The sequence below is a fragment of the Nansenia antarctica genome, assembly GCF_963989245.1.
Source record: "Nansenia antarctica genome assembly, chromosome: 1".
NCBI lineage: Eukaryota > Metazoa > Chordata > Actinopteri > Argentiniformes > Microstomatidae > Nansenia > Nansenia antarctica.
In genome coordinates, this window is record NC_137674.1 from 67726473 (window position 1) to 67747670 (window position 21198).

Here is a 21198-nt window from a genome sequence, read left to right on the forward strand (position 1 = left end):
TACTATATATATGATAGTATGGGAAATGATGATATGGGAAATGATGAAAAAGGTTGGAGAGGGCCAGCGGAAGAGCTACCATGAACAATCACAAACTTAACAGGGATATACTATCCAATGTCCTTATTTTTAATACATTATTCAAGTCATGTGAATAATGTACCGTTTCTTATTCAGTGGCTGCCTCATGGAATGGAGAGGGTGAAATAACAGGTAAAGGTAAAGTATAATCTGCCAATAGGTTGCACATGGGATGCATGCACCCATGCACCATGGGTCAGTGCTTGCAGAGTTGAACTGCCATTTCACACTACACTATGTGCATACCGTAGTATAATTGACGGTGAACATAGAACTGTATTTGCAGTGTAGCTGTGCCATAATCTTGCTGTGAGGACCATTTGGGTTCTACAAAGCTAGCAGATGGAACGAGGCCTTTGCATAAGATGCATTTGGAGAGGATCCCAAAGACTTACACAATGGAACTGATTCTCTAAATCCATGGAGGAATGACTTTGTGTGGGAGGTTTTGCCTTTTAATAAATGAGTGAAATGAAGGAAATGAAATGAGTTAAAATAAAGACCACACAGTAAAACACAACTAATCTTCATTAAGTAGTACACAACATAATTTCAAAATTACATAACTATTTAGACTGGTTATCCTCAATATCAAGCAATGAATTTACTGTATGCTCTCATGGTGTCAAGTGTTGGACAGACGCTAACATCAACGGGGAGACTATTATTATGTCATTTTTGATAACACCATGCATCGCTCAGACAGTAACGTCTGCAGAATAAATAATGCAGCAAAAAAAAGCTTGATCACCGTTAGCCATGCCAGTGCCTGTGTCTTATCGTGAAAATTGCAGTAGCGAAGCTATTGTTTAGTGCTGAGGCGCGCTGTGTGTGTGTGTGGGAGGTGGGGGGCTGTGGGGGGGCCTCTGGGTCATCATTTCTGGCAACCATGATCTGCACCACTCCCCTGTTATCTGTCCTGTCTGAGTGTTGCAGCCATATTTCATTGAATGGGCTTGTTTCCTCAATGCAAACAGGCTTGTCAGCTTGTAACACATAACATGTCAGCTTGTAACACGTCTTAACAGCAGTCGAGGGGATGTAGACTTGACCTAAAGCTTACAGTTTGACAGTCAATGGCATCAATGACAAATGTACAGTGCACATTCCCATCATTTGGGTTCAATAGGACAAGATTGCATGGCAGAGTAGACTCTAGGGGGGGGGGGCAGTGTTTTACATGATTACGTTGACACTCGTGACATAATATGCTGTATTAATATCTTTATGCCTAATTACGTAATAAACGAGTAACTTAATTGGACATTGTCAAGTCACATGGTGAGACAAAAATGCTTCAGTGTGGTTAGAGAAAGAGAGAAAGAGAGCGGGGGGAGAAAGAGAGAGAGAAAGGAATAGAGAGAGTTGGTGTAACTGTTGCTGACATTGTTCTTTTCATTCCACATCATGTTGGAGGCTCCTGGATGAGGAGGAGGAGGGGGGGGGCCTGGGGCTGGTGGAGGAGGAGGAGGAGGGAGGGTGTGTGGCTCTGACTAGACCCTGGGGCTGGTAGAGGAGAAGGAGGAGGGAGGGTGTGTGGCTCTGACTAGACCCTGGGGCTGGTGGAGGAGGAAGAGGAGGGAGGGTGTGTGGCTCTGACTGCAGCCCTGGGGCCGGCCTTCACTGTCGTCCTGGTGTAACACAGTCTGACAGACACACGCTTCCCTTGCACTCTGCTTCTAATGGACTGGCATGACATCAGCTGTCCACCGTGACCATGCAGGAGAGGAGAGGAGAGGAGAGGAGAGGAGAGGAGAGGGCTCTGGAAGCTGGCTCTGAAGTGCACTCTCCATGTCAGCCCACTGGGGGTGAATCACACTGTTGATGGTCTGCCCTGCCCTAGAACTGAAATTGAATAATCTGTCTGAAAAATCCAGTGTCTTGCCCATGAGGTTGATACATTTGGTGGGATTGTCTTTTAGTTTGGTTTTGCTTTTTTTAATACTAAAAAGGTTATTCATTGGCGGCTTGCATTCTAGGAGAAGATAATAGAAAGGGTCAATGTGCTATCAATTACATTGTGGAGACAAATATGATATATAAATCATATACAAATGATCATAGAGACACAATGACAATGAGCCTACTTTAATTGTCAGGCAGTCCAATATGGTTCAAAAGAGCAGACCACCTCTCATAGAGAACATTTCCTGAACTGCTGATATCATTTAATTATCAGTCTTACATAAATGCTTCACCCTCTGTGACCTACCGCACAGTTGAGTATTGGTCCATACGTCTATGTGACAGCTGACTATTTCATACGGATAGAAGCTCTGGTATTGGTAAAATTAAATACATACCATCTTTATTTATGACAGAATTTAAATAATCTTACCGTCTTCAAACATGCCCCTTCAGAATAACGTATAAGGGAATACAAATACCAGCACAGAACAACCAAGAGTGTTGGCAATATTTTCTGCATCATTGTAGGGGGGTGGTGGTGCTATCACACTTCCATTTGCCTTCATGGCACAAGGAGCAGTTGCATTAGTTGCTAGGCAACATGGCCGTGTGTGAAATGACTAAAGCAAAGATGGAAGTAGCAATTTCAGATCAGTGGAAGTTGGGTAAAAGAGAGGCCTTTGATATGTTGCGTTGTTAGGATGTCAGAGTAATACTTCGTATTGCTTAGCCAGAATACCACAATTCAAAAACCACTAGAAGACAGTTATCCAACAGCATTGCCTTTAAGTGATCTTCAAAGATGTGTTCTCATTACTAAAAGAGGCATCTTGGTGTGGAAAAAAACCCTGCAACCCTACAGAAATGTGCATTAGGGAGAGCAAAACTGCTGTCTATTGGTCAAATATTACCTACAATTTGTAGACCACGGTAAACATACTGCATTTCCAAATGTCAAGTAAGTCTTAAGGGGAGTAAACAATGGTATAATACAGGATTATATAGGATATACCAATATAACCACAGTACCACAAAATAATAATCGTAGACAGACAATGGACAACGTTTTTGGCTAACTGGCGCCACCTTGTGTGCATTATCTGACAATTTGTAAGTGGTACTACTCTTCACCACTTTCATGATTATACAGCAGACAGACATTGATTGGTTAGTAATTAATGTGTGGATTTTTAAAATGATATACAATGGCATCTTCAGCACATAATGCAATCTTAGATCTAACTTGAAATTCTAAACTCAAAGTTTGTCTGATCTAATCTAATTATAAATTGTCTATAAGGATGAATCCACTTTCTAGGAGATTCGTCATATAGATCCAGCTGATATGGGTCACCTTTGGTGGAGGACAATCGTAACATACAGGAGTCAGTTACATATCTCACTTGTGTGAAATGAGTAAAGAAACTTTTTTTATTGAAAAAATAAATGAACACAAGAAAGCCCAAACACTTGGCATTGTTACATACAAACAAAAAAGACAACAACCTTGACTGTCTAAGACTGTCTGACATTTTTAGGGGAATGCTAAGGCCTATTTTACATGTGACACCCCCCCAGCTGGAAATGAAATGGGCTAATCTGCGAAATTTTCATCTTCAGAGTCACTGCTGCTGAGGTAAGAGGGCTCGGATCCCCAGTGGTTGCTGTCCCGCAGGGAGAGGAGGGAGCTGGAGCTGTCGTTGGACAAGTTGCTACTGCTGCTGCTGATGGTAAGATGACTACTACTACTGGTAGTACTGCTACTACTACTACTGTCGTCATCATGGATCACCAACACCTCAACACCAGGCTGGGCTGTAGAGAAACACATGAATGCCATTACAGTCTGTCACAAAGACCAGTCACACAGACCTGACAGAGAAAAGAGAGAAAAGCACAGTGGGGGGGGGTCTGGTTAAAAGGTTCAAATAACTACCGCTGTGTCAAATAACGCCCCTCCCCCCCTGTGATTTCTGTAACACTTAACAATAGGGCTGCAACAACGAATCGATGAAATCAATAAAAATCGATAATGAAATCGATAAAAATCGATAATGAAATTCGTTGGCGACAAATTCCATTATCGATTCGTCGGGTCTTGTTCCATAACAAACCTACTTCCTGTTGACGCACGCCACGCCGTCTTGCGGAGCCGCCGCGGCGGCTACATTTAAATCATGGCGGAAGCGGAGAAAACGTCTCGACCGAAATAGTCACATTAAAAGCTACCCTCAGCAGGGTAAGTTATACGAGTTTGACGTTGGCTGTACCCATGCCATACGTTGCGTTTTGAAGTGAGGATCATTCGTTTCACTGGCACAGCTGTAGGCCTAAGTTAGTTCTTCTCGTTTATCTAATAGATTCTCCCTCTTAATGACCTATTGTATTTTTAGCTTGCTATTCGCATTCTATGCCTTCAGCACCGGAGTATGCTCATAGTCACTTGTATTAGTAAGGAGATGCACTTGTGAGTTCTGGCGAAGCGTCAGCTAAATGACTGTAATGTAATGCGATAGCCAGTGAGTGTTTGCTCGCATTCATGAATTCAATATTGCATTACAAGTGTATTTAACTAGCTTGCTAACGTCAGTGGTAGAGCAGAGGTAATAAGCTAAAGGCTAGCTAGTGGTAGCCTACCAAGCTACCCGTGAGTTAGAGTGAGGCACTGACTGTAGCCTAGCCTATTGTATGGAGTGAGAGGACACATTGCATTGTTTTGGAGCATATCTGTTATATAAAAACATTAGTGTCTTGTCTGTAGCCTATATTGCACTTTGGGTTACTGACCTTTACATTAAGCAAAGTTATTACCTAAAACAATGCATGTATTGAGCTAGATTTCAACTACTTTATTGTAGGGCTGCAACGATTAGTCGATTAGTCACGACTAATCGATTACGAAAATTCGTCGCCGTGAAATGTTGTTGTCGACTAATCGCATAAAAAGATATATTTTTAAAAAACGGGATTTTTTTTTTTTTCAAATTTTTTTTTTTTAAACGGGAGCCATGCAAGAATCAGCTGGGTAAGTTTTAGCTAACGTTGTTAGCCAACTGGCTAACGTTATATTGTTAGGGTCGTAATGTTTATGTTAGCTTTACTGTTACATGTTGGAAAACAACGTCTCATGGACAGGGCTGTACATGCTATGAGCGTTTGTGCTATTAATTTATTTGCCCTGTGGCACGCATGTGACAGACAGAGGCGCTTGTATGTAACGTTACGTAGCAGGGGTTTTCCATGTTGAAGCCAGGAGAACGCGAGATGAAATGAAGTGAGGGGTGGTCGCTATTAAAATACCAGGTAGTCATGGTGGATGATCATGAATGATGCTTGATAAGTGAATGCTATTTCAATTATGTTGAGTCCACCAGCGAGCTGTCTGTAAGATAAACAGCGCCAAGCGTAGCCTACTAACGTGAGCTGTCTGTAGTCTAGCCAGCAATGCTAGCTAGCCAATCAACTAGCTCTGTGAGCAGCTGTAGCTTGGCGTAACGTTAGGTTAGATAGCTAGTTAAGCCGGATTTATGCTTCTGCGTCGCCATTTACGCGCAGCGAAAAGCCACACGACTAATCGCGACTAAGCGAAAAAATAATCGACAGATTAGTCGACTACCAAAATAATCGTTAGTTGCAGCCCTACTTTATTGAAACAATCTACCGCCATAGTCCATGGCCTGTTGTTAAACCTATTTGATGTAGCAAAGCCTTTTTTATTTATATTATTTATAATTTTGTATTAATACTTATTCATTTTGCACATGTATATGTATAGGCGGGTGTGGGTGCTTAAGATCGCACAGGGCGTGTGTGAAGCGGCAGTGCAGTACTGAGGTAGTAGTGCTTGTGGGTAGTGCATGCTGCATGCTGCTCCTGCTCCTGCTTGTTACTCTCTGCTTTCAGCCATGGCCACCGGCTAGCCCCTCACAAGGGTGAAAAGAGGAGCCGAGTGCATAAGCCTTCTCCTGCCGGTACATAGCCTATCCACCGCCAACCAGGCTAATCTGTGGGGGATCTCGGAGTACAGGGGCCCCCAGAGAGATGGCGCGCAGGCCCACCGGTGGGTGGACACGCCCTGGCGCCTCTCACCCCTGTCCCAGCTATGGGTCAAATACTCCAGCTATGGGCCAAATAGCCCCAGCTATGGGTCAAATAGCCCCACTGCCTTGTGGGCCTATTGAGGCGAAGGCTACGGGAGAAAACCCCTAACGAAAAATCCAACAGGTCAGCAGGCTGTAAGGTGGCAACCCCACCAGCTGACAACGGCTGCTTGGGCCAATCACCCACCCAGACGTAAAACTGATTGCTGAAACCGAAACCAGAACTAAGAAATCACACCTGAATCGGGCATGCCGCCCTACCAGTAGGAGACAAATGAATTCCTTGGGACAAACCCTAACGGAAGCCCAAGGGAGGAAAGGCCTGCTCCAGTTCAAGTCCAATACCAGAGTAGGATGCTGGAACGTGAGAACTCTATACCAAATAGGAAAGTTAGCACAACTAGCAAAGGAGATGAGAAGATACAACATTAGTATAATAGGAGTAAGTGAGTGTAGATGGAACACCTTTGGGGAAGCCACCATCGCCACAGGAGAGAGGTTCCTGTATTCAGGAAAGGAGAATGAAGAGGATCCACATATGCATGGGGTGGGCTTAATTATCTCTAAAGACGCTGCAAGAAGCCTCCTTGATTGAAAACCAGTTTCAGAGCGCATAATCACTGCCAGGTTCCTATCCAAGGGTCGTAACATCACCATCATCCAGTGTTATGCACCGACAAATTCGGCTGAAACTGAGGAAAATGAAAAGTTCTACCAACAACTACAAGCGCAAGTACAGAAGACCCCAAAGAGAGACATCCAGATAGTCATGGGAGATATGAATGCCAAGGTTGGAAGGGACAACAGGCACTGGATGAACGCCATGGGAACTGAAGGTCTCTGAGAAATGAACGAGAATGGAACCCTCTTTGCGGACTTCTGCTCTTTCAACGAACTGATCATCGGAGGAACTATATTCCCACACAAGCCCACACACAAAGCGACATGGATCTCTCCTGATCTAAAGACAGAGAACCAGATTGACCATATAGCAATAACAAGAAAATGGCGAAAACTGCTGCTAGATGTTAGGGTAAAGAGGGGAGCAGACATCGACTCTGACCACCACCTGCTGATAGGAGAGTTCAGACTGAAACCAGCTGCAAGGACAGGGGAAGGAAGTAGGACCCAGAGAAAATTCAACATCAGGAAACTAGGGGATCACCAGGTTAGACAGGAAACAGATTCCAAGCATTAGCAGAAATGGGAGATGTTGAGGAACATTGGGAAAGCTGCAAGAAGACCCTCATCGACACATGTGAACAGGTCCTAGGCTATAGGAAAGGAGAAAGAAAGGACTGGATTGCAGATGACACATGGAAAGATATAGAGGAAAGGAAGAACCTCAAAAACAAGTGCAATAGGGAGCCAGATATGACCAAGAAAGGGAAATGGAGACAAGAGCACCAACAACAGAGCAGAGTAGTGAAGAAGAAGAAGACAAGAAGGGACAAGAGGAGATATATTGACAACCTAGCATCTGAGGCAGAAGTAGCAGCGGGACAGAGGAACATGAAAGATCTCTACAGAATCACAAGACAACTAGCAGGGAAGAACAGAACCACTAGCCGACCGGTGAAGAATAAACAGGGACAACTCCTCACACAGGAAGCCCAACAGTTGGACCGCTGGAGGGAACACTTCCAAGAGCTCCTAAATAGACCTCCCCCAGAAACATCACCAGAGATCAGCAGTACACCATTGGAAATACTGAAGGTCAACTGTGGGAGGATCTCGAAGGGTGAAATAACCAGAGCCATCAAAAAGATGAAGGCTGGAAAAGCACCAGGAGTTGATAACATCCCCCCTGATATTCTGAAAGCCGATCCCAAAGCGTCCACAGAGGTTCTATACCCCCTCCTCAACAAGATCGGGGATACAGAGACAACCCCGATAGAATGGAAAACGGGCTTAATGGTCACCATTCCAAAAAGAGGAAACCTTAGTGAATGCAACAACTGGAGAGGCATAATGCTTCTGTCCACCCCTAGCAAGGTTCTCTGTAGGATTATCTTAGATAGGATACAAGCAGCCTTGGATGACCAGTTGAGGAAGGAGCAAGCAGGTTTTAGGAAGGATAAGTCATGCACAGACCACATTGCTACCCTGCGAATCATCATAGAACAGTGTGTTGAGTGGCAAAGCGCACTTTATATAAACTTTGTTGACTTCGAAAAAGCCTTCGATAGCCTGGATAGGGAAGTGTTGTGGAAGCTCCTAGGTCACTATGGCCTACCCTCTAAGATCATCAACGTAATAAAAGACATATACCAGGATTCCAATGGCCGGGTGATCTGCAAGGGTAAACTGTCAAACACCTTTGCCATCACGACAGGGGTGCGGCAGGGCTGTCTCCTTTCCCCTCTGATTTTCCTCATTGCCATAGACTGGATCATGAGAAGAACAACTGAAAACCATAGGACAGGAATCCAGTGGACCCCGTTCACCCAGCTCGAGGACCTAGATTTCGCAGACGACCTCGCACTACTCTCCGAAAACCCCACACACTTGCAACAGAAGACAGATAGGCTACAGACTAACAGTGACCAGCTTGGACTCAAGATCAACATCGGGAAAACTAAGACCATGAAGCTAAACCAGAAAACACATGACCCAATCACACTCAGGGGAGAGGCCATAGAGGACGTGGAGCACTTCACATACCTAGGGAGCAACATCAGCAGGGATGGAGGAGCAGACAGGGACATAGTAGCACGCATCAGCAAAGCACAAGTAGGGCTGTTACGATTCGTCGACTTTGTCGACGTAATCGACTACGTCAATACGTCGACTTGCGTAATGTGCGTCGGTGCGTCGTAAATGTAAACATATATTTTTTTTTTAAATAAGCAAAAAAATAAGCAAAAAAAAGAAAAGAAAAAATGAAATGGCCTATCACAGCAGTACGTCTGCAATGAACGAGCACCTCAAGCGAAAGCATCCTGGAGCTCTTTGTGAAGACAGCTGCAAGATAGCACCACCGTAAGTCACCGTTGTATTTCTGTTCACTTTTCCGGCCAAGTATGAGTGAAAAATGGATAGCTACTAGCTAATGTTACACAAGCAATGTAGCTCACCACAGTTTGTATGGCTTGTCTTCTGGTGTTAGTAACGTTAGCTATGTAGCTGGCTAGCTACGGTAGCCTATTGTCATTGTGGTGCTCGCACCTACTGTACGTTATCTAGCTCGTATATCGCATGCTACGTTAGCATCAATTTAGCTAATCATAACATAGCAGCGAGAGTAACGTTAGCTAGCTATGTAGCTACTAGCTAGCTATGTAGCTACTAGCTAGCTATGTGTTGTGGTGATGGACAGACTTCTAAATGGCCATGTTGGCATTCAAGTTGGCTAAACATTGTGAGGTGGAAATTAAGGGGCCTATGATATATTTTTTTTTTTTTATCGAACAGTAAAAAAAATATCGTTAAATTAGTCGTTAGACTAATCGGAAAAATAAACGCTAGATTAATCGTTAGAAAAATAGTCGTTTGGGACAGCCCTAAGCACAAGTAGCCTTCAATATACTCAGGCCCATCTGGCTGTCCAAGCAACTCTCCAACAACACAAAGCTACGGATCTTCAATACCAATGTGAAGACTGTCCTGCTCTACGGCTCTGAAACGTGGAGGACCACCGAGGGCCTCACAAGCAAGATCCAGGTGTTTGTCAACAAATGCCTGCGGTACATCCTCAAGCTGTGGTGGCCCATCAGAATCACAAATGAAGAGCTGTGGAGAATAACAAACCAGGACAGCATAGCTACCACCATCAAAAGGAGAAAGTGGAGCTGGATAGGGCACACCCTTAGGAAGGACTCCAACAACATCACTAGACAGGCCTTGGACTACAGCAGGGGAAGAGGAAAGCTGGAAGGCCGAAAAACACCTGGAGACGTTCCACACTCCAAGACCTGAAGAACATCGGGGTGAGCTGGCAAGAAACAAAGGCCCAGGCCCAAAAGAGAGTGAGATGGAGAGCTCTGGTGGACGCCCTATGCCCCTCAACGGGGTGAAGAGGACTAACTAACTATGTATAGGCCTGGCTGATTTAGAAAACATAAAATACAATTTGCAAAAGAAATCTGTTTTTTAAATTTGTACCCGATTAATCGCAAAAAAATAATCGGCAGATTAATCGATTATCAAAATAATCGTTAGTTGCAGCCCTACTTAACAACCTAGTTTGGATTTCACTTGGCAGTCAGAAATCCCTAAAGATGATGCCAGTTAGTTTGAACAGGATTCAGATCTGGGGGTACCGTGATACTTCTAAGCGGGTTCCTAACAACAACGTTGAGGCCTTGAGGGGAGTTAGGGAGCTGACGCACCTCTCACCTTTCCTCTCCGTGATGAGGGCCAGGCGCCTGTCCCTCATTTCGGAGCTGAGGTTCTCCACCATGCGGTCGATGCAGTTGTCCAGCACCAGGGAGCGGGCCTGGGACAGGATGGGCCGACGGCAGATGGGACACTCGTCCTTCCGCTTGCGCCACTCCCTGATGCAGTGCAGGCAGAAGCTGTGGGCGCAGTTCAGTGTGACGGACTGTAGGGGGAGTTCCAGTACAGGACCAAAACACGCATTCACAGACACACAGACACAGACACAGACACAGACACACACACACACACACACACACACACACACACACACACACACACACACACACACACTAAAATGAGTACTGAACAGTATTTTTTTAAACCAGAAACTGTGTTAACCCTGTCATTGATGACCCAAACAGCACAGTAAACGTATTTAGATAATGAGATGTTAAAAGTCACAGTAGCGAACGTTCCACAAATATACATTTTATTACAGTTTACATAGGCTTGTATCTTTTGGCGTCAGTGTCGTATCAGCGTGAGGGACAGTAAGTCACATGACTTGCCTGAATGAAGAGCTCAGAGCAAACGATGCATTGGAGTTCATTCTCCAGCACCTCGGTCATCTGTGTGACCACTTCCTCTTTCTGAGCTCTCGCCTTCTCCTTCTCCTCCTGGATGAAACAAACATTCCATTAAAGGTCACTGAAGGATTTCCTGCATACTTTGTCAATGACATCGCTACCAGACCAGTCACACAATACAGAAACCACAACGGATTCAGGTGAACGCGGGTGGCGGCGGTTACCTTCGTCACCTCCAGCTCCTTGTCTTTGGCCAGGAGGACCTCTTTGAAGTCTTGCCGAGAGAGGGCGAGTTCCTCCATGACCTTCTTTTGCTGCGAATATATTCAAGATTTGTTCAACCCAGCCAACCAAGCCCGCATCACATGAACTCCAATGCAAGAGGGGGAAAGGGTGTTTGTGTTGACTACCTCTTGCAAAGCGTCCGCCAGCTGCTTTTTCAACCCCTCCTCCTGCTGTTGTGTTTTCTGCACCTACAAACAACAGCACATACGAGCTACATGAGTTAAAACATGTTAGTTAGGGAGAAGACCAGTTTGGATACTTTTTAATGACCTTGTCATCTTGTATCCGATGACTTATTATTTCATGCACAGTATTACATTTGCTATGTATGCTTTTACTGTGTGATGTTATTTTATCTTTTTAGGAAGCCTTTTTAGAACTGGCGAGGGACTACGGATGAAAATTTGCCTTCTGGCTAAATCTGGAATATTTACATTTTTTATGTTCATTAATATGCATTGTCTCTTTACAAATAAAATAAACATAAACATAAAGAAACCATGCAACCATATAGTTGTATTGTGAAAACAGAAAGACATACTCAGTGAAGGAAATAAATATAATAATAAAAAAATAAAAAATAAATAATACATTTGTGAACTTAAAAACGTCTGTGTCTCACCTCCAGGCGTTTCCCCGTCTCGCTGATGGACCTCTCCAGCATCTCCATCCTGTGCATCTGGCCGCTCAACACCTCCAACTGGGTCCGCAGCTCTCTGACCTGCTCCTCTCGGTGGGGGTCGTCCTGCCGCTGGTCTCCCTCCAGGGCCGCCACCCTCTTCTGTGTGTCGTCCAGACGCTCCCTCAGCACCAGCATGTTCTGACTGTACCTGGAATCATTACTCAGCTTCATCATACCAGATCCTCCACAACATGCTCCTCCTCCACAACACACTCCTCCACCTCTGCTGGCCGACTGGCCCCACCACCTCTACGCCAACACGGCAGTCATGCCACGGCGGTCACGTCTCTTCACAACACTGGCTCCCCGCTGGTGGAATGAGCTTCCCACGGCTGTCAGAACTGCAGAGTCACTCCCCATCTTCCGTCTGAGACTGAAGACTCATCTCTTCAGTTTACACCTTAACTGCTCCTCCTGAGACATCTACTACCCCCCAGCACTGTCTCCTGAGACACCTGCTTTCCCCTATACTGTGTCTATAAGATTTCTACTTCCCCCCTTGTACTGTTTCTCCAGTGTCTATATATATATAAAAAAAGAAGAAAAAAAAGAGATATATCACATCTTCTATCACGACAACTGCCAATGGCCCCTGGCCTGAGCTAGATTACTCTTCCTGCTACGACTGGTGGATTGATGAATCCCTTGCTTAGTCAAATGTAGCGATTGGAAGTCGCTTTGGAATAAATGCCAAAAATGTAATGTAAACAACAGCCTATGACCTGTCTTAGGAATAAAGGTATGAGAGAGAAAGAAGTAGGCACCTAAAGACATACCTCTGCAGATCTGTCATAGGATTGCTGGTCCCCTGGATTCGATCCCGTAGCCTAGGATGAGGTCTATCTGGGTGCTCGTCTGAGGGACAGGGGTGGGCCGAGGACTTGTCAGTAGCTGAGCGGCAACAGAGTTTGGATTTTGACGAGGTGGAGGGCTCCAGTTCATCAGATTTCCTCTTGGTCTTCTTGGTTCTGGGGGCTATGCAGGCCTCTTCACTAGATCCCTTTCCTAAGAATATTCTGATGTCCTTGAGGGGCTGCCGAACAAGTGTGTACTCGTATTCGACATCAGTACCAACGATAGGCACCCCCAGCTTAATGGAGTCCCCAAGGCTCAGCTGGTGAGCTTTGTCAGCAGTTATCCTGTCTCCGTTCACCCACACACCATTAAGGCTCTGAAAAGGAAAGTAACCTAATTTTTATATCTTAACATAAATCTCACCTTTTAAAAAACATCCTGAAATGGAGACATGGGGAGAACTTTTCTGCCTGCCGCGATAGACAACTCCTCCTCCGGCTGTCTCGATGAGGGTGATCAGAGCCAGGCTGGGGAACGTTAAATCTTACTGAACTGTTGCTATATATAATGCTTCAGATCTAGTCAGGTCCATTTTATTTTTATTCTATTGTCACTTTATTTTGTTGTTGTTGTTGTTTGTGATGTGAGCAGATGCAACACCTTAATTTCACCTCGGGGATCAATTAAGTATCTATCTATCTATACAGACTGCAGCTAGTGCAAAATGTGGCTGCTCGAGTCCTCACCGTCACCAAGAAGCGTGACCATATTACACCCATCCTGGCCTCACTCCACTGGCTCCCCGTCCGCTTCCGCATTGACTTTAAATTAATTCTGATTGTTTTTAAATCACTAAACGGGCAGGCACCACCATCTCCTGCGCCACCACCATCCATACCCCATCCAGAGCCCTACGGTCAGCTGACGAGCTACTGCTGGAGGTCCCTAGGACCAGGCTCAAAACTAGAGGGGATAGAGCCTTCGCTAAAGCAGCCCCTAGGCTCTGGAACAGCCTCCCCCTCCACATCCGATCTGCCCAGAGCGCAGAGGCTTTTAAAACCTTAGCTAAAACGTACCTCTTCTCCCTGGCATGAGTTGAGCCTGCCTCCTGACAACTGCACTTTTCTGCACCTGTTGTATTCTGTATTGCACCTTGTTTTTGTTTTTGTGTATTTCTATTTGTTGTTTTCTTTTTACTAGTGTTTTATCTGTTAAGCACTTTGGTCGGCTGTTTGTCGTTGTAAATGTGCTATATAAATAAACCTGACTTGACTTGACATATCTATGCATGTATGAATATATCTATCTAAAACTGTACCTTCTTGTCAGTTACTGTCCACTGACCATCTTCAGTTTGCTTGAACAAACAGTGCAGTCTGGATATCATCAGAGGGCAGCTTGGCGAAACGATCTGGTGAGTGACATTCAGGCCACGTCCAATGGTGACCTAACAGAAACAGGTAAGTGGATTAGACCAACACAATTTAAAATGTGTATATATAATTTGGCGAGTTACACAAAATGAACACGTTGGCTTTGTCTAACAACAATCAAACCATCAATAACAACTTTCTGTGACCTGTCCTGTAGGGATATTGTCTGCTGGTAGCTCATGCCCCGGCTGGCCACATGTCAAGGTGTCCTTGAGCAAGACACCGAACCCCAAATTGCTCCCGATGAGCGGGCCGGCGCCTTGCCTGGTAGCTTGCCGCCATTGGTGTGTGAATGGGTGAATGAGAGGCCGTTGTAAAGCGCTTTGGAATAAGGTGCTATATAAGTCAGTCTGAGTCTATAAAAGACAGTCCATTTACCATTTAAATAAGCCCCATTAAACGTAGAGAACCAGAACATTTGAAGAACAACAAGTTCGGTAACAAGGCCAGCCACCAACATTGACACCTATGCCTCAGACATTGACTTCGTAGCTGGCATACATACGCACAAATGTTTTCCTACTAATATTTCCTGATGTTTTCATGACGAACTTTGTACTTTGTCCAGTGTGATGTCCAGCTGGCTGAGGTATGGTAGCATGTGTAGCATGTGTGGCTAACTACCTCTGTGTTGTCGTACAGGCGAAGCCAGTCCGAGTCTTTCCCGACCCGTGTCAAACACCACGACTCCTGTTTCACTGACTCATCCTTTTCGGACGGAGAGGATCTCGATGCCTCTATTTGTTCCATGTTGCCTCATATTATTATAGTACTATACACGTAAATACATATGTTGTGTTGTTTTCCTCTCCTCAGAACAGACATCTAGGGCTGCGTACGTCAATTCACTCTGGAAATCTGATCAGCACTCTGATCAGCACAAGAGGAATACCGATTGTCCAATCAAATTGCTTGGTCTCTCTATGACGTTGCACCCAGTGTGCGCTCCGGCGCTCTCAGAGCAACTTTACGAACGCAGCCCTGGTGTCCAGGGAAGATGACGTGACTGGAAGGGAAGATCGGAAACCACACTATATAATAGTTTGCTTAACTGGCCATCGGATTTGTGCATCTAATATCTAAAAAGCAATACCGTTTTTTTATTGTATCGGATTAAAGGAGCAAAGACCAGAAATTCCCATTGACCACCACTCAAACTTCTACTCTTCTATCACCCAAAAAGGGGCGTGGACATTACGGGAGGGGAAAGTACCCGGATGCGTTGCTCTGATGAATGCTTCGCTGGAAAAACCTTTTTTTCTGTGAACCAAATTTGTGATTTATCCATTTTAGCAATTTGGGCGACCTCATTCTGAATATCTATATTGAATATTTGAATATACATATTGCTAATCACCGATCTGGATGTCATTGCAAAACATGTTCTTCACATGTTAACTTAAGAAGAAGAAGAAGAATCAGTCCTCAGTGTTAGGAAGAAAGACTGGAGGTGTTTTTAAACAGACCTCATACGAACATGCTTGTTGTTCACATGCTTGTTATTGGCCTGGAAGACTGGAAGGCGGAACTTCCCTTCATTCACGGATAGAAGTTGAGGTGAGACGGCAGAAGGGCTTGGTCCGTGTATCAGTGGTCACTACCCAGGGTCTCACGCTGCTGGGTTATCTGTCTGCTGTTGGACACCTGGCCTGTGACAATGATTCGGCTGCTTACCTGAAACGTTTCGTGCAGCAGCTCGCCTGTGAAGATGTCTGATGTCAACAAAACGATCCAGAAATGGCACGCAAGTTTCAGTAAAGGCACGGACTTTGATTCGTGGGGACAATTAGTTGAGGCGACTGATGAGTACCAAATGTAAGTTGCAGCATCAATACATGAACTGCCTGTGCTCTTAAAAGGGAATAGCATTATTGTTTACATGTATTCCAAAAGTCAGTTAATAATTATGACTATTTTAGATATATGACCGGCTGTTGCACTGTAATGTAACTATTTATTCCTAACCTATCATGCCAAATTGTAACAACATCAACTTGTCTTGTGCCTGTCATAATGTCGCTGCTGTCTTATTCAGACGAATTGCTTCTTATATCGTCAACAATTGTACAAGTAATACTCAATTAACCTTTCAGATTCAGAATGATGGTTTTCTGCATTCTGCAAGTACAATATGATGTTGTATTAGGCTACTTAACACTAAGGACAACAGAGAAACGGTCTGCCACACCCTCTTATTGTTATGGGTTGTTTTTCTATCTGTGGGTGTTGCTACTGTCAAGTTTTATGATCGAGAATAATAAGGAAGGACGTACCGTCTTAAGAAAGAGTCTATCATTTATTCACGTTTCATTGATTCAGGGTGGAAATGGCAATTCATGTTACATTTTAGAGGAGCCTAGTGTACCTCTCCTCTATGCCCTGGAGGGGGCGCTAGATCAGCAGTGGAATGAGTGGAATTCAAGTGGAATTTAATTATGAAGATACACTTGACTAATGTCTCTTCTCCTGTTGTTCCAGACTTGCAAGACAGCTGCAGAAAGAGGTCCAGTCAACAAATTCCTACGACTTCACAGAGGACCAGAAGGTACGCAGGGATCTCTGATATCAGTAGTTAAAACATGTCTGCGGTTATGTGTCAACTATTTATTACATCATATACAAATGATATGTCGTCAGTCTGCATATAAAGCATTCTTTCTCCTCTCTAGAAAACATTAGGCAAGTTTGCAACATGCCTGGAGTTGAGAAGTGCAGCGTTGCAGGTTTGTACCTCTCATGATTGATGATTCAGGCTGAATAGAAGGACTAAACATATTCACTCTCCCTTCCCTTCATCAGAGTAACAGCGTGTTAGACGAGGTAAATACATTGAATACCAAACAATAAATCACACTAGGCGGCGCCTGATGACATGTAATGAAACCGGTGTGAAGATGGCTGCTTGTTGGCTTGTTACCATATTATTAGCCACCACTGTGTCATTCATTTGATTCCATAACACTTATAAAGCTTTTATCAGGGTAGGTGTTCTGGTGTTCAAAAGGCTGTGGCCAATTATGTGTGCCACAGTTTATTTCAGAGGTTTTCTATCCTCTTTTGTTGATTGCACACAGTGTACCCAGTCCCAGGAGGAGTTCAAGTTGGAAGATCTAAAAAAACTGGAACCAAGTAAGTACAGCACTGCTAGGGGGGCACGCAGTACCCTTTGAATGCTCTGCTCATCATTATTTGGGTGTTTTAGCTCATGCTAAGTTATGTGTTCAGAGTCTAATTATATTCTCTGTCAACAGTTATCAAGAATATTCTGACGTATAACAAAGACTTTCCCTTTGATGTGCAGCCAGTGCCCTTGAGGTAAATAATGGTAAAAAAAAATCAACACAGAACTGGCCACTGATTATTGTACCCCATTTAGAGATAAACACAGAACCAGTTATTTAGTGTGACAAGATACAAGATTCTATATTAGCCACACATCGAGATCAGACAAATTCTTATTCAGCATGGCGGGGAGCTCTACATACTGTACGTCGACATGTACAGCAGTGAGACAACAGACATGAATCATTCCCATTATGCAGGGCTCATTAGTCAAGTCTCAACATTTAGTTAAAACAAAAACGGATCACCAGCTGGATAGTCGATGTTATTTGTCTCTGTGTGTTATTTATGTCACAAATGTATGCACATCTTATTATGTGCTTATACCAGGCTGTGAGTCTGTAAAAAATACAAAGGTATTGCTGAATAATAAATAAAGTCTTGTAAACAGCAAACAATCTATTCCTGCAGGAGGATCCTTGCTCCCGGCGAGGAGGAGAACCTGGAGGAGGAAGAGGAGGATGCTGGGACAGGCGCTGGGTCTCCAGAAGCCTTCACCTCCAGAGTGCCAGGTACTGTGTGTGTGTGTGTGTGTGTGTGTGTGTGTGTGTGTGTGTGTGTGTGTGTGTTTGGACTTGTGCTGTATGTATGTAAGGGACTGTGTGTGTGAACCTGTGTTAATGTATGTAATGTACTGTGTGTGTGTGTGTGTGTGTGTGAACCTGTATTGTATGTATGTAAGGTTCTGTGTGTGTGTCTGAACATGTGTTGTGTGTATGGAAGGTACTGTGTGTGTGTGTGTGTGTGTGTGTGTGAACCTGTGTTGTATGTATGTACGGTTCTGTGTGTGTGCCTGAACATGTGTTGTGTGTATGTAAGGTACTGTGTGTGTGTGTGTGTGTGTGTACACATAGCTCGTCATGACCGTATTGTGGACATTGTGTCTGATACAGTACAAAACATCTTACCATCTAGCGCAGCTATGTACAAGCATGCCAGAGTGTTACCAGAGTGGTTTGGTTTTACCAATGACGTTTTTGCCAACATCCCAAATACACCTGATGTTGTCTTTGTTGACACCAGCCACAAGGAGGTGCTGATTGTAGAAGTAGGCTGCCCCTTTGACCTGTACATGGACCAGACTTTCCAGGACAAGTATATCAAATACCAACCACTACTTAGTACGATAACCAGCTTTGGGTACAAATGTAAATTCAGCATACTTGTATTTGGAAATCTGGGCCATGTATATAAATGCACCATGAGGGGTCTGAGAATTTCTGCTATGTCTAAAAGAAAGGCCAAACAGGTTGCCAAATTTTGCTCTGTCTCAGCTATTATTGGCAGCTTGGCCGTGTGGAGAAGGAGGTGTTATGTGTACCCTTGAGTGTTCAGTGCTGCTTAGCCCCGAAATATTTGATTCCCTGTTTGTGTAATATAATTTGTGGAACCAAATAAAGTATTCAAATGTGTGTGTGTGAGAACCTGTGTTGTATGTAAGCTAAGGTACTGTGTGTGTGTGTGTGTGTGTGTGTGTTTGCACCTGTGTTGTATGTATGGAAGGTACTGTGTGTGTGTGTGTGTGTGTGTGTGTGTGTGTGTGTGTGTGTGAAGCTGTGTTGTATGTATGGAAGGTACTGTGTGTGTGTGTGTGTGTGTGTGTGTGTGTGTGTGTGAGAACCTGTGTTGTATGTATGGAAGGTACTGTGTGTGTGTGTGTGTGTTTGCACCTGTGTTGTATGTATGGAAGGTACTGTGTGTGTGTGTGTGAAGCTGTGTTGTATGTATGGAAGGTACTGTGTGTGTGTGTGTGTGTGTGTGTGTGTGTGTGTGTGTGAAGCTGTGTTGTATGTATGGAAGGTACTGTGTGTGTGTGTGTGTGTGTGTGTGTGAGTGAAGCTGTGTTGTATGTATGGAAGGTACTGCTCTTCAAGCCATGGTCAGTGTGTCGTGGGGAAAGCCCTGTTGACTATCATTCTGGCGTTGTGGTCCTTTTTTGATGGTCTGTTGTTGTGCATCTCTGTTCCTCTCGGTGCTGCATGGCTTCATCCCTGTCTCCACTGCCTGCCCCATTCACAGCTTTCCAAGGTATGGCTTCATGTCTGGAATGGGTGTTTTGAATGCCTGCTTCTGTCAAGGTTTTGCCATAGCTTGAACATGATAGCGGACACTTGATAGCCCTACTTGCCATACAGACAGGACAGTGTTTCAATGCCTTATTCATGAATATGTCAACCTATGATTGTTATTTCAGCATTACCACTTATAATTAGTAAAAGAAAGCTGGTAATTCATTAGGAGGGAAACAACATGTCTGAATTCGACTGCTTTTGCACCAGAAATGTTTTTCAGTGAATAATCCATTTTGGAGGTAGTAGTGACAGAGCTGTAATGTGTCCTACAGGTACTTTGTTGCCACGGTTACCCTCAGAGCCCGGGATGAAACTCCTTACGATAAAGATTGACAAGATTGGGTTGAAAGACGCCGGGCAGTGCATCGATCCCTACATGACAGTCAGTGTAAAAGGTAACTAGTGTCTTCTGTCCACGTTCTAAAGATGAAGATGTTCACAGCTGAACTGATAGTTAGGCAGCACGATCTCTGTTGAGTTGACAGTTGATTTGTAAATGTATTTTCTACACAACAAAGCTAGTCGTACGTTCTGGTTTCTCCCTAGACTTGAACAGCATCGATCTGAACCCAGTGCAAGACACACCAGTGGCCACGCGAAAGGAGGACACGTACATTCACTTCAGCGTGGATATAGAGATCCAGAGTCATCTGGAAAGACTACCTAAAGGTCTCAACCCAACCTATCTACTGGATATTCAACTGTCATTAAGTCTTATCTCATATTTGGCTACAGCATAAAGCAGTGTTGACAACAGATCTATATATTTGGCAGACTCATTAATCGTTCAATTCATTCTTGTTTCAGGGGCAGCTATTTTCTTTGAATTTAAGCACTATAAACCGAAGAAAGGGTTTACCAGCACAAAATGTTTCGCCTTCATGGAAATGGATGAGATCAAGCCCGGTCCCATCGTGATTGAGCTGTGAGTTTCTATCCCATCTGTGTTTTCCCTCAACTATTTATTGAATCCTTATTTCACCTAAATAATCTTTTTTTGTATGTTGTATTTTCAAGCCGTTTTGGTCAGCCTAATGTCTGACCTTTGACCTGTACCATCAGAACAATAACCTGTTTGTTATTGGACGTCAGGTACAAGAAGCCCACCGACTTTAAGAGGAAGAAACTCCAGCTCCTGACAAAGAAACCACTCTATCTCCACCTCCAACAGACACTGCACAAAGACTAACCTCCAGTGGCGGGGGTCATGAACCCTGAAGCACCAGCTGGGTCGTGAACCCTGAAGCACCACAGTTGCTGGGGTCATGAACCCTGAAACACCACTTTTTCTGCTGCATTCCACTCGAGTCGTCATTCAGCACAGTTTGGTGTCCCGCCTCCACTCTGTCAGCAATACTAACCCCAGGCCTGTAGACCCCAGGCCCCTAACCCTGTGACAGCACGGTGCTCATTCCATGGTTGACGCACATTTACGACACCATGGTGATGTCCTGTTAAACCCAGCTGACTCCTCTGCATGAAGTACATTGGAGAAGAAGAGGGGAGATATCAGACAACCAGCAGTGAAACTCCAGCGACCACCAGCCTAACCTCCACCCTCCCTAACCTCCACCCTCCCCTGACCACCATTCT

General features: G+C 44.4%; 2 protein-coding genes across 3 annotated transcripts; one reads left to right on the top strand and one right to left on the bottom strand.

The window, feature by feature from the left end:
• Positions 1 to 3426: 3426 nt before the first annotated feature.
• On the bottom strand, positions 3427 to 15001 carry rnf8 (ring finger protein 8, E3 ubiquitin protein ligase). Of its 2 annotated transcripts, none has more exons than XM_080547224.1 (9): positions 14816 to 15001; positions 14077 to 14205; positions 12740 to 13134; positions 11904 to 12111; positions 11407 to 11469; positions 11221 to 11310; positions 10979 to 11086; positions 10428 to 10632; positions 3427 to 3804 (listed from the first exon to the last, which is right to left on the bottom strand). In XM_080547224.1, exons 1-9 carry the CDS (start codon positions 14939 to 14941, stop codon positions 3584 to 3586), a joined length of 1545 nt encoding a protein of 514 aa, XP_080403350.1. In that variant the 5' UTR covers positions 14942 to 15001; the 3' UTR covers positions 3427 to 3583. The 2 variants fall into 2 exon arrangements, with proteins under 2 accessions (XP_080403350.1, XP_080403351.1); XM_080547225.1 differs by having other exon boundaries at positions 3665 to 3804; positions 10421 to 10632.
• An 877-nt stretch (positions 15002 to 15878) lies between these two features.
• aida (axin interactor, dorsalization associated) lies at positions 15879 to 20794 on the top strand (the record flags this gene model as incomplete). Its single annotated transcript, XM_080547268.1, has 10 exons — positions 15879 to 16006; positions 16670 to 16736; positions 16861 to 16914; positions 17266 to 17320; positions 17443 to 17506; positions 17945 to 18045; positions 19878 to 20000; positions 20152 to 20274; positions 20413 to 20530; positions 20698 to 20794. The coding sequence occupies exons 1-10, from the start codon at positions 15900 to 15902 to the stop codon at positions 20792 to 20794; spliced, it is 909 nt and encodes a 302-aa protein (XP_080403394.1). The 5' UTR covers positions 15879 to 15899.
• Between the last annotated feature and the right edge of the window lie 404 nt (positions 20795 to 21198).